General features: G+C 46.0%; 1 protein-coding gene across 2 annotated transcripts in view; it reads left to right on the forward strand.

The window, feature by feature from the left end:
* The first annotated feature begins 950 nt into the window (after nt 1–950).
* The window catches only part of IFFO2 (intermediate filament family orphan 2), a 37,141-nt gene continuing 24,206 nt past the window's right edge, over nt 951–13,885 (forward strand). For both annotated transcript variants that reach the window (XM_005507984.4, XM_065038097.1), the window contains exon 1: nt 951–1,740. In XM_005507984.4, coding sequence (XP_005508041.4) covers nt 1,115–1,740 — 626 coding nt within the window. In that variant the 5' untranslated portion in view covers nt 951–1,114. The remainder of the gene's footprint in view (nt 1,741–13,885) is intronic.

Raw genomic sequence — 13,885 nt, forward strand, 5'->3', positions numbered from 1 at the left:
TTGTGGCCAGGAAGCCAATGGTACCTGGGGTGGGTTGGAAGGGGGTGGTCAGTAGGTCAGAGAGGTTCTCCTGCCCCTCTGCTCTGCCCTGGGGAGACCACACCTGGAATATTGTGTCCAGTTGTGGCCCCTCAGTTCCAGCAGGACAGGGAACTGCTGGAGAGAGTCCAGCGCAGCCACCAAGATGCTGAAGGGAGTGGAGCATCTCCCGTGTGAGGAAAGGCTGAGGGAGCTGGGGCTCTGGAGCTGGACAAGAGGACACTGAGGGGGGACTCATTCATGTTTACAGATATCTAAAGGGTGAGTGTCAGGAGGATGGAGCCAGGCGACATCCAGGTTCTCGTTGACAACCAGTGACAGGACAAGGGGCAATGGGTACAAACTGGAACACAGAAGGTTCCACTTTAATTTGAGAAGGAACTTCTTCTCAGTGAGGGTGGCAGAGCCTGGCCCAGGCTGCCCAGGGGGTTGTGGAGTCTCCTTCTGTGCAGACATTCCAACCCGCCTGGACACCTTCCTGTGTAACCTCATCTGGGTGTTCCTGCTCCATGGGGGGATTGCACTGGATGAGCTTTCCAGGGCCCTTCAACCCCGACACTCTGGGATTCTGTGAGAATCACCACCCCCGCCCCCCACGCTGGGGCCTCGCTGGGAACACGTGAAGGACATGGGGCACCGCGGGGGCGCGGCTTGATGGAGGGGGCGGAGCGTGGGGCGTGGGTACGGGAAGAGGCGTGGCCATGGGGGCTCGCCGAAATGTTGGGAAGCGGCGTGGCTTAGCAGTGGGGCGGGGCTTGGTGGCGGGGCGGGGCCTGGCGGCATCGCTGCCCGCAGCCGGGGGCGCGGTGAGGCGGAGCCGGGCCCGCCCCGCCCCGCCGGCAGCTCAGTGCCCGGGCAGTGGCGGCGGCAGCCGCAGGAGCGTGTGGCGGCGGCGGTTACCGGTACCGCTCCCCCTTTCTCCCCTCAGCTCCCCTCAGCGCGCGCCCCGGCGGCCGTTAGCGGCTCGCGCGGTGCCCAACGGCCACTCCGCCTCAGCCGCGGCGACCGTTAAACCGCCGCTTCCGGCCACCCTCACCCCTCACTTCACCTCAGGGGCTGAGGCGGCCGCCGGGCGATGAACTCGCTGCTCTTCGGGGAGATGGCCCGGGCCTTCTCCCCCGGCGCCGCGGCCGCGTCCTGCCCGCTGGGCCCCGGCGGTGGCGGCGGCCCCGGCAGCCCGGTAGCGGCGGCGGGGGGCCCGCCGGTAACGGCGGCGCTCCGTAACGACCTGGGCTCCAACATCCACCTGCTGAAGGGGCTGAACGTGCGGTTCCGCTGCTTCCTGGCCAAGGTCCACGAGCTGGAGCGGCGCAACCGGCTGCTGGAGAAGCAGCTGGCGGCCCAGCAGAGCGAACGCGACCGCCGCCTGCGCTACAAGACCTTCTCCCGGGACCAGGCCGTGCAGACGGACGGCGGGATCCACACCCCGCTGCTGCTGCAGCCGCCGGGCCCCGGCCACGGCTCGGCCGCCGCTCCCCTGGCCTCGCCGCCCCACTACAGCCGCTTACCGGGCACCATCTGGAGCTACACCCAGGTGCGACGCACCGGAGGCGGCGGCTTGGAGACGGTGCAGGGGCCCGGGGTCTCCTGGATCCATCCGGACGGCGTCGGGGTGCAGATCGACACCATCACCCCCGAGATCCGCGCCCTCTACAACGTGTTGGCCAAAGTCAAGCGGGAGCGGGATGAGTACAAGAGAAAGTGAGCGGCTGGGGGGGCGATGAGCTGCGGGAATTGGGGGGGGGATGCGGGCTGATTGCTCCTGCAGTGCAGGGAAACGGGCTGGGCCTTCCTTGGGGTGTACGGAGGATTTGCGGGGACCCTTGGGGACATGGGGACAGGCCTTCCCCCGCCCCACGGCCCCCTCCCTGGGGAGGATGCTCCCAGGGGCTTGGGGAACTGTTTGCACCTCAGCTTGGCACCCGAAAAAATTGTGGGGTCCTTCCCTGGGAGCCTGGAGAGCCTTGATCTTAACAAGGAGCATTGTCAGCTTGACTCAAAAAAACAACAAAAAATTTTTAAAAATCTCTTTTTGGCGGAGGGAAATAATCTGTTATTAATATTGCATTGCATTGTTATTCCTAAATTTAGCTCGCCTTCATTTTTCTGGACTAATCACTCTGGTAGTCGGTTTTGTGTGCCAGCTCTCTGAAATTAGCTCAGTGCTGCAATATTTGGGTTGCAAATACTGCAGGGGAAGGTTTGTGCTCCAAGATGTTCATTGGAATTAGTCAAAACAAAAGCCCTCACGGCAGCCTCGATAAACCCTGCTGATGTGCAGGCTTCTCTCAGCCTGTTGGGAAGCCCTGGGGTTTTTCACCCGTGTTTTCGTCCCCCGGTGATGGAGAGCGTTGGCTTTGCTGTATTCGCCTGCTCGGTGTGGCTGTGGCAGAGATGGAGGCCAGAGGAGAGGGGAGAGAAAAAAGGTAGTTGGGATTCTGCAGGAGATTCCTGCATTGTCTGACGAGCTGCTTGTCCTTCGGGGCTGGCGTGGGCACTCCTGTTACAGAATTTTGTCATCTTTAGCCTTAAAATGCGTTTTCTCCTTTCCCAGCCTTGTGTGTATATTTTTTTCTGCGGAATAAATCTAATCCTTTTTTTCTCTCCCTGAGGCAGCCGGTGTTTCTCGGCTCTGTGGCCTGTGAAGCGTAGCTGAATTTCTTCTGTCCAGGGTAGCAGGACTGCAGTGTGCTTTTTCCATGCCTCTAGTTCTAACAGACCCCTTCTTGTGAATTAACTCTGTTTAGAGAGGTTTTCTAGGCCGGCATATGCTTAATTTCTGGCCTATTAACTAAAGTACTGTCTACTTTCAGTGCATCTTAAAGCCTGCATGCCTTGGTTGCTCTGTGCTTTGTGGCTGGAACACCTACTGAATCTGAGTGGAAAAAGATATTTGCCTCTTTTTTCAGTCTAGAACAGTGGCTGTCATCCTGGCACCGGGTTGTTTGTGTTTTTGTGGTGGGTACCAAGGAGATGGGAGTAGGAAGTTGCGCTTGGTGGTGGCTTGGTGAAGGAAGATGTGTGTTGGGTGTTGGTTATTTCACCAAAAACTGGGGATACTTCTCCCTTTTTAATGGATATGTGATGTATTTGTTTCTTGGGGAAGAGGAGGCTTGTGGGCCATTTAAGTTCAGTCTTTCCACAGATATATAGTTGGTTCTGTCTGTTCTACTTCCACTTGCTTGTGTACAGCAAATTTTCAGCCCAGAGTCTGTATTGAGATGTGACTGCTGGCACATGGGGTTGCATAAACCAGATAAATTCCATGGAGCAAAGGCGACCACAAATCTGATTCTCACCACCCTTCCTGCTCTTGAAACAGGTTTTTCTCCTGATGCTTGAAAATAAAATTTGATTAATACATATCAACACATATCACATTAGCATTATACCCGCGGTGTGTCTTTTCTGGTCAGTCCGTTACAATGTAATTGGACTGATCATCCACTCTTGTGTGACCTTCACTGATCAGATGGGCATCACGCGTGAAGCTCTTTTGGGGTAGTTTGGCTTTTTCGTTTGTGGTCATGAGCGCGCTTTTGCACGCTTACAGAGTAATACTGTTGTAAATGTAGTTCTGGCAGTCAGAGTAGATTGGTCAATTCGATTTCATTATCACGAGCTAATGGGGTGTTGCAGTTTGTCAGCAATCCTGTAAAGATTGCTACCAATGTTTTCTTGTTTGTTTTTCTTGCAGGGAAGGGGTTCTCTGTCCTGGCTTGTTTGTGTGTATGTATGTGTATATAAATACGTACTTTGGGTGTACCTTATCTTGCTGTGAACCCTTTGATGATTGAGTTTTATTTAGGGAAATGAGCTCCAAGTGGAAAATGAGCCTCGTGCCCGTCTCCTGACAGTGCTGTCGGGACCTGCAGAAAGTGAAGTGCGTGCACAAGTTTCCAAGGCGGACTTGGGATCTTGCAAAGATAGGCGCGTGTTTATCACCAGGGCGGTGGTGGGTCTGTGAAACGGCACCGCTCCAGATCGCAGAGATCTCTGTGTTGGAAACACCGCGTTTGCAAGGCGTGTTTGGGTGGTTTTATGCGCTCTTGTTGTTTCATGCAAGAAAATAACCATTTTGTGTAACTGGAGAACCAGCAGAGCACGGCAGCCTTTTTGAAGCCATCAGGCCTTGTAGCCTGAGCAGTAAGTCATCAACTCCATGGTTCTTTTTCCTTTCCAGAATGACCACTTAATTAAGGAGGTCACAGCCAGCAAATGCTTCATGGTTGAACTATTTGGCTAGCAGGAAAACACCAGGCAGATGATGACATGGCCCAGTCAGTGAGTGCTGCTCAAGAGTATTCTTCATTTCAAAGGCATATGGCTCATACATGATGTGTCTGTTGATGAATGCACAATCTCATAGATGTCATACTGGTGAAGTGAAAAATGCCATGGTGGAATTCAGAGGTGAAGGAATTCCTTTTGTTTCCTCCCTTTTAAAGGCAGCTTTACTGCTGCTCTTAAAAACTGCACTGGAAGATCATCTAAGATGTTCTTTCCAATGAAATTCTGTCTGTGCAATTTGTGGAATTACCGGTGGCTTCATTTCAGGAAAATGTGTAAAACTCCTTTGTCTCAGCTCATAAAATGTATTTTTTCTCGGACCGTCCTAACACAAGAAACTGCCGTGGAGTTCTGGAGTCTAAAAGATCCTGGAGCGCAGAGTCAGTAGAGCACCTAGACCGTATTTTACCCACGGTTTTGTTTGTATCTGAAGCACAAATGGGAAAATACCCTCCTGAGGAACCCAGCAGAATATTTCAGACCAGAATTGTCTGGGGTTTTTTTTTCCCCCGATCATGTTATTTTACACAAATGGTATATAAATGTGAATCTTTTTCTACTTAGAGTGTTATCTTAATCTTATATTTTTTTTAGTAACAATCACGATTTTACACTGTGGGAGTTACCAACTGGAGGAGATTTATAGGAAACAGGAACTTAATTTTAATTTTTCTTCTTTTTTTTCCAAACTACGGTAGCATCTAGAGGAGCTTCTGGCCATGGATCAGATTCCAAATCCTTTATAACTTTTTATGGGGTATTATCCTTTTAACAAGAAAAAAGTGAAATTGTCCACTTTCTTTGCAGTTAATCTAGCTCCATAAATAATACATTCAAGGGACAGTTATTTGAAAATGGAGGCGTCAGATTTTGGACACTGAAACACACAGGTGAAGTGTCTTTTTTTTGTCTAGATAGAGCAAAACTAAATAGACGAAGCACAGTTGATTTTGAGGTGAGATTAACCAGTTGTGGGCTTTTAAACAACCAATGTCTGAATCCTGGATCTCCCCATCCCTCCAGCCACGAGTAACCAGCCTCCCAGGTTGAATTGCAAGGGACTGTGCGTTACCGCCGTCTGTTTGGGTTCTTTAGAGGCAAAATGCTCTTTCTGAGGATCTCCCCTGAAGATGTAAGCGCATCTCCGTGTGTCACGGCAATCCAAATGCTGCTGCGTGTGGCCGCCCAGTCTGCTGACTCGGTGAAAACCCGCCGCAGCCATTCCCTGTTCTGCCTCTGCTTTATTTTTCCCTTTTAGCTGCAAGAAGGCTGCTGATGTATCTATGGAGAGCTTTAGTCTGAACACTTGACTAGATTTGTACATTATGGTTTCAAAATTGGTCTTAATTGGTGCCGATATTGAGTCTGCCAGATGTGAGCCGTCTTTTCCAGCGGAGACTTAACTGTTACTAAGGGTTGAACTGGAAATAATTGTTTTACCTCAGGATGGTATTTCGTTTGGAAGATTAATAAAGTCCACTTGAAAAAGAGATTAACTTAAATTTGCTGCAGCTGGAAAGGACAAAGATTATCATTGTCAAAGGCAATGCGCGTCAAAACGAGCTGGATCTCGTTTTTCTAAAGAAGGGAACTTAATAAAAATGTGCTTAGGATAAGCCCTGGAGGAATGTCTGAAAACTTTTAAAGCTAAAATATCAGTGGTAACAAGATGCAAATGTTACGCATAGACCCAATAAAAAACAAATAATTTTTTTATCCCTATGGAAGAATGTAACCAGCATGCGGGACTTGTGTCCGTGTTTCAATTGGTTACAGAGCTGGTAATAATGCAGTCTCTGTGTAAAGCCACATATATATATTTAACTCTGGTATTTCTGCTGTTCTTTTTGTTTTAAAGGGGTCGTTATGTTTCAATGTGGCTTTTCACTGAAATTTAGTGTTCCTTTCTGCCCCCAAAGCAGTCACGCAGCCTTTAGAAATTTTTGGATACCCCTCATGAGATGTGGGGTTTGATGTTAAATGTTCCTTCTGGTGAAACCTGATCCTGAGTCTTGAAGAGTTTTTTTTACTTGTGCCGGGAGGACACGAATTTTCCCTGTGAAGATGGGATAAAATCGTCTAACGTGAGAACACTTGGCTGTATAACAAAACTATACATCCCTTAGAACTGTTGCTTGGAAAGCTGTGCTGCTCGGAGCTGTACAAATTAAGAACTACAAGGAGAATGGGGTTTGGTTGTCAGACATTTTTCGTTCAGTGATGCCATCTTTGCTTTTCAAATGCTGCTGCCGAGACATGCATTTATGATATACATGAATATCTGGAGCACGCTACTGAATTTCCAATTCATTTGGTTTTTTCCCCCTGGTATGACTAGAAATTGGGACTTGTGGGTTGTAGTAATGTGGGAGAAGGTTGGGAAGAGAGGAGGATATTTCCCTTTGATCCTGCTTGTGAACAGTGGGATTAGGGCTGTACTTGTTAAATATTTGAGTAGATAAGTCTGTGTGTGTGTCTTTCTTAAACTGGCTTGTAATGGGAGCAGCCAGGGAGGGCTACAGTACGTTAGCACTGATTGGAAATAGCTGTCTTAGCTGTGCGAATTATTTATTCTGAACTTTATCTTTGGCTATTAGCTCTGAATGCTAATTAACATAATGAACTTGCAGATGAACTAGACTGGATGTGGAGAGAAAAATCCCCACGTTGTGTTGTGGTAAGAGTTTCAAAGAAACTTGGGCCAGGACCCGGGCCGCGTTCTTCAAAGAGCAGCTTCCTCTGGTGCGAGAGAACCACGGGCCTTTCTGTGTACGTTTTGAGTTTTGCCTTTTGATTCCTCCTGTGACTCATGGTGGGAAGCATCGTACTTTCTGAAAGCAAAAAGAAACAGGCTTTCAAAGCTCAGCTTAAGTGTTGAGTAGGTCTGGGAGCAAAACCCCCAAGTAGCTCTGATCTTAAACCCAAATCATCTCTGGAGACCCTTGCAATTTAGGGCTGAGGTGAAAACAAACATAGAAACAAGTTATTTCTAGCTCTTTGTCATCTCTTTTGTGGCAGTAACGCCGTTTGAGTGCTGGGCTTGGAGCTAAAGAAGGCGGTGAACCCACGTACGGCTCCACAGCTGCTTTTTTGTGGTGGAAGGTTTGGTGGTGATGCTCTGCCAGGTCTCATCTTGGCTTCCTGCGTATTCTTTGCTGTGACTACATTTGTTATGTTTTTTTAGCTCTGCTAGAAATATTCACAGGATGTTGCTCTTTACGCTTTATGTCTCCATCTTAACGTTTAAGACCAACCAACCTTTTAGTTTGCAGAAGAAAGGAAAAGATTTCTTCCAGTTTGACCTCTCAAAAACTTCACAGTACGTATATGTGCACTATTGAGTCTCACTGAAGCTCTTCTGCAGCCTTGTGACGTTTCTGAACTAAATATTACCTTGTTTCCAGAACCCTGAACTGATCAGTAATAAGTGGTAGTAAAAGGTAATAAATGGTTATAAACGGGACAGGACTAATTTTGCTTGGTAAACAAGGCACAGGGAAATCATACAGTGCACGGCTGTGCTTTAAAAGAGTTTTCAAATTCCTTTCTGCTACCCCACCATACACATGGCTTCTATACAGTATTTGCTACATTTTACTGTCTCCAATTATGGTTTTTATTGCCTGGTCATGTTTTTTGCAAGTTTCTACATATGCACCTCCCACCTTTGCATCTGAGAAGTAACATGTCTCTACTTAATCATATATTTAGAACAGGGGGAAAAACAAGACCATTGTAGTATAGCGATAGCTTGGACACACTGATAGATCACTGACTTTCAACTGTGTCATTCCAATGTGTTGGTTTGGGGTTAGATGTGAATGGCTGTAGCCAGTGACCTAGAGGAGTCGTCATTTGGGAGAGCGGGATTTGTTGGTGGTGCCAGAGAAATAAGTGATGTGTGTGGTGTTTCATAACCCCTGGCTGTCAGCTCCTCTAGAAGCAGTTTTTACCTGATCTTTCTGCTTCAGAGTGGGCTTGAAGGAAAAGGAGGGGATATAACAGTACCTGGATTGCCTGGGTCGTGCCAAATTTGTGAAAACGTCGGAACAATTTGGTAACTTTTTCCAATGCTGTTGCAGAAAGTGGCAACTGGGAGGCAACTTTTACCACGATTGGATTAACATGATGTTTGCCTCCGAAAGCCTTTTAAAAAATGAAATTAGCGTTTGTTTAAAATACATTAAAAAGTGTTTGGGAATCTGTCTTCTGCTTTATTTGCCCGGAGCGGTGTTGATCCATGTGCAAAAATGACATCAGCTCTGCCTCTGGATCTACTTCAATAGCGAGAGCATCAAGAGAGCTGGGAGAGAATGGTGCCCTGCACCCATTAACGATGAGTCCCGCTTATTAATGCCCCAGAACATGGGCTGGTTGCATTGTTTCTGTGTGAAAGTGAATCATGGATGATGCATTTCTCCAGCCTTTTGTTCCAGCATTTCTACTCTCCAGCTCATCTACACGTGACTTGGTGCTTATGGAGCTCAATTTGGAAGCGTTCTGCCTGACTCTATGTATCCTGCTGCCCCAAAACATTGTTAATTTGAATCCCCTTCCAAGTAGATGTTGGGACTGAACCTAGACACGTCTGCTTTCTATGTCATGGCTTCAAAAATCAGCCCACTGCTGCCTCTTGGAGCTTTTTCTCACTAGAGAAATGTTCAGTTCTCCCTTTTTTGGCTTTTTCTGTTTTGAAACCACCACCATGTGTTGCTTTAGAGAAGGGGTTTAGTTGTGTTGGTTGAATGTGTAACTTGCATTGCTACTCTTTGTAGTGGGGCTCCAAATATAATGTCCAATCTGATGCTAATTTTGGTGGATTTATTCTGAATTTGCACTGAAATACAGTCAAAAGCAAAATGTGACTTTAGAGCCTGAGCATCAGTTGCATGTAACTGTATAAATCTCTTGGTGCTGTGGACAAGCCAAATGTTTTGATTTCCCAGCCTTGAATGGTTTTACAAATCTGAACAGAAATTACAAAGCGAAGAGGTAAGCTTCTGTATTGCACAGTTATGGGTACACGGGTGTGCGGCTGCATTTCAAACCCGGGTTGCTTTGAAATGCGGGGGAGTTGTATATAAGCAGAGATCAACACTGATTGAAAGGCACGACAGCTCATGGGCCTTGTATGAAAAAGAGGGGGAATTAACCTTGTCCTCTTTATGTGGGCAAGAAAACTCATTAATTTACAATGGCTCATAACACAGAGAGCAGGGGTGTTGAAGGAAGTGAGGATTGGATCCCCCTTTACCATTAAATGCAGGAGATGTGTTTAGTCCATGCACTGACTCATGCCGGAATTAGAGATCAAAGGGATCCCGGCTCAGGATTAATTCCAAATCACTGCTTTCAGTGGGAAATATATTCCTGTCTCTGGATTCCTACAGGTAAAATTGGTCTACATGTCGCTGATGGGAGAAAATAGAACTATGTCATATTTTTAAAATGAAGCTTTCTCTGTTACAGAGAACAGAATTTCAATTCAGCAGGCCCGTGTCTGTTCAATCATAGCAGTCAAGTCCTGACAAATCAAATCTAGTTAACAAAAATTCTAAGTAGTAGTCTAATTTTATATAGTTCTATAGAATGGCATGGATGTGTTAATATTGAATCATAATGGGAATATTTTAAGGGTTCAACAAACTCTTGTCACTAAAACTACAAGAAAATTCCCCCTTGCACATACCCAAATTAAAAAAAATAAAAACCTTTATTTCCCCTTCGAACCTTTTCAGTAAAGCGTCGACCATATGATGAAGAATTGGCCAGTTCGGATTCTGTGCTTAACTCTTCTACTGATTTTTTTTTTTCCCCGAATGATTATACCAGAATCACCTCACTTTTGACTGTTTCTGTCATCGCTGCAGTTTTGAAACCCCTTTTCCTTTACTTTTTCCTTTAAAGAAAGGGAGAAAACCAACGCAAAGCACTTAAGAACTCCTTAATACCCTGGAAAATGTTTTTCCACTAATCTGTATTCTCCAGCAGAGCGCAGAACTGCCGGCTGCCAGTGGGAGACCAGCTCGCTTGTTAAAAGGGACAAAGTGACCCTGGGAATGAAGTCCCACTTGCCGAGGTGCTGTACAGCATTTGATCCTGTCGGGAATGGCTGTGGGATGTAAGGAAGGTCATTTAGTGATCCCTGTCCCTGCACACGGCAAGCTCCTGGTGGCAGCTTGTGATGAAGCTGCAAATAAACCCATTTTCCTTTGTAGCTTCTCTTCCCCTTTTGGGCATTGGATGCTTCTATCCATTTATATGCAACACAGTCACAATCTTCCCTGTTCCCAGCAGCTGGAAGGAATGATTTATTGTCTTCTCTACTTATTATTTTATATAGGGGATTGTAGGAGCATCGTGATCGTCAGTATGGCAATGGGTGCTGTGAATGAGTTGGCCATGCACTGAATTAATGTCATTGTGTTGCTGCCTTGAAAAAGATGTCAACCTGTTTTCAGATGTGTACCCTTCCTCTGGCATTCAGTGAATTGTGATCTTTCTCCTATCAAATCCCCAGTGAGGTACAACTCTAGACCCATAGGCAGGGATTGTTCCCCCTGAGCCCGCGTGGGCTTGGATTTAGGTGAGGTTTGGGTCCGTGACTCAGCCGAATTCTCCTGTAATTGCAGGGCAGAAGAATGAGGTCACTGTCTGTCACTGTTCCCTCTCACTGGCCTTTTGTGTTAAAACCGAGTTTATACTGGAACTCCTGTCCATCTCTTCCCTTCCATAAATAGCACAGAGCTGCTGCTGCTAGTAGTTCCTACCCCCCCGATGACAATTTGCAGTGTTTCAGGCTGCCTTAAAATTTTAAAAGTCTCTTTTCATTCTTTGCCTGTGAAGTCAAGTCCTAAACAATTATCTTATTGGGAATTTATGCAGCCGAGACAGCAAAAACAACTATTATGTTTGTGTGCATTTAAGACTCATCTGCCTTTGTACCGATATTTTTAAATGCCTAATCTTGAATTTTATATCCTCCTAGCTGTCGTCTTTATTAATTCACTTCCATCTAAATGGCATAGTATTGTCGTTTAATGGTAATTCTGTAAAGGCTAGTCACCATAATTAACTAGAGATACTAAACTATATTAATCTGCCCATTGTACTAAAAGTGATTAAAGCAGCTTAAGCAGGGTGAGGATTCTTCCATTTCTTGTGAGGAGTACTGTGTATTTCCTCAAGTGTCATAGCAGCCTTTGAAGAGCAGTTTATTTCTTACCCTTTGTTAATACACGTGTTCTTAGAATTCTGATGCTGGACATAAAAGCTACGCTGAAGTATATTTACCTTTACAAAGGTAATAAAACTCTAAACATGTAGATAAGATAAAGGACACACAGGAGCGCTATTGGGAGGATTTGCGGTGTACTCGGTGTGTATCTCACCTGCCTCCTGAAAGCAGATAAGCTTTATCTCATTTCAATAAACAGTTTCCTTGATCTCTGCTAGGTTCAGTAAAAGTACGTAGTGTTGGGGCAGAGATTAAGATGACTCCTAGCTCTCGGTTTTGCGACTGGTTCTTAAAGTCTGTGGGGGAACGGGAGGGCAGCTGGAGATAAACCTGAAGACAAGGTAAGGAGACCAGTGAGCTTTTTGACTGCAACTTGCAAAGATTTGTGGCATTTCAGGCTGAAGAACTGCAGAAATGAATGAAAATGTTGTGGTAATACATTCTGGCAGGATGGCTGGTTCCTTTCCACAGAAGAGTAATCCCAATCTGTTATCACTCGGCCTTACCAAAGCCTTTCAGAATTAGTTAGAGATAACAGTAGGGTGGTTACACCACCAGTGAATGGAGTGGCTGGAGACAGCATTTTCTCAGGAAAACAGTAAGTCAGACGAAGACCTTTTATGAGAGAGGCTGTTAAAATACCGGTGTTTTGAACTTAGTACAGGTAACATTCTAACAGCTAAGCTTAGCTAGTTGTACATTTAATTACACACTTTGGTATTGCTTTACAAAAATGGAGCAGTTTTTCCCCAAAATGGATGATTTGCCTGAATACTGAGAAGAGAGAAGATGGGAACATCTGTTCAAAAGAAGGTGGTGTTTATGCGTTAGAAGATGGCAGTAGGTGTTGAAAACGGTGCTATGATCACTCTGTGCCGTGGCAGCGACGTATTTCTTCTTCCTTTAAGGTCACCAGATGCAACACATGCTCAAAACACCCAGGTTTTCCTCTTTGTAGCAGATTGCCGTGAAGTCATAAGGTAGTTCTGAAAAGAAATAATCTTCACCCTACATGGGAAAAATGCCCTGTAGTTCAAAGCCTGCTAGGTTACGTCTTAGAGCTGTGATGTAAGAATCTTCCACGTAGTCATGTGCAGCGGCTGAGATAATGCACTTATTTTAACTTGGCAGGCTCCAAGAGGACATTCATGAAAGCTTTCATTAGGTGTTTATAGAAAATAGAAAGGAAATTCATGCCACAGAAGTTTGCCTGGACTTTCTGACAGCTTAGCGTTAGATCTTATTATGGCTTTAAATCTCTTGTGTAACTACTCGTCTCCTCAGCTGCCAGACTCTTGGCAAGGTGTCCGCGTTCTGCTGAGTCCTCAGCAGCAGTAGGAGGTGAGAAATTACAAGTGAAACGTCCATAAAAATACAAATGTATTTTTAAAATGGTGATGATACATTAGAGCACGCTTCCGTGACATCTCGAAGTTGCTGCGAGGCTGGAAAGATACAGAATTATACTCCTTTGTTACAGTAAGCGTTCTTGGCTACGAGTAGGTTTATTATATGCCTTATTTGCTTTCTTTTGGTTATTCATTTTCCTTCTGCCCAAAGCCCTCCTCCATACTAACACCTTTATCAGCTCTTGAAGTGTCACTTGCGTTTTGGGGATGAAAAAATAGGAAAGAAAACTGAGAATTTTATGTTACTTTTTCTAAAATTAATGTGCTGAAGTATAGGCAAAGGACTAAGAGTTTGAAATCAGTGTACTAGAGAGAAGCAGGATGTGAACCCCCTGCCTAGAAACCACAGGATATCAAGGTCAGATCAGTAATTAAATTATTAGCACGGAGGACAGGAGTTGAAAGTCATGTTTGGGGACAGGCTGTAGAAAGCTTTAATTTATTACAAGTATTTGCTTAACACTACCTAATGTGCTGTTTACAAGGCATGAGTTACTGTCTGAAGTGCTCATGTTAGTAGTCTTGTGTCTTAGCAAACCATTAAAGCTGTATTGAAGGCCTGGAATAAGATGATTTTCACAGAATCCCAGAATGTCAGGGGTTGAAGGGCCCTGGAAAGCTCATCCAGTGCAATCCCCCCATGGAGCAGGAACACCCAGATGAGGTTACACAGGAAGGTGTCCAGGCGGGTTGGAATGTCTGCACAGAAGGAGACTCCACAACCTCCCTGGGCAGCCTGGGCCAGGCTCTGCCACCCTCACCCCCAACAAGTTTCTTCTCATATTTAAGCCGAACCTCCTGTGTTCCAGTTTGCACCCATTACCCCTTGTCCTGTCACTGGTTGTCACCAGAAGAGCCTGGCTCCATCCTCCTGACACTCCCCCTTTCCATCTTGATCCCCAGGAATGAG

This window comes from Columba livia, chromosome 21 (assembly GCF_036013475.1).
Source record: "Columba livia isolate bColLiv1 breed racing homer chromosome 21, bColLiv1.pat.W.v2, whole genome shotgun sequence".
In the NCBI taxonomy this organism is placed as follows: domain Eukaryota; kingdom Metazoa; phylum Chordata; class Aves; order Columbiformes; family Columbidae; genus Columba; species Columba livia.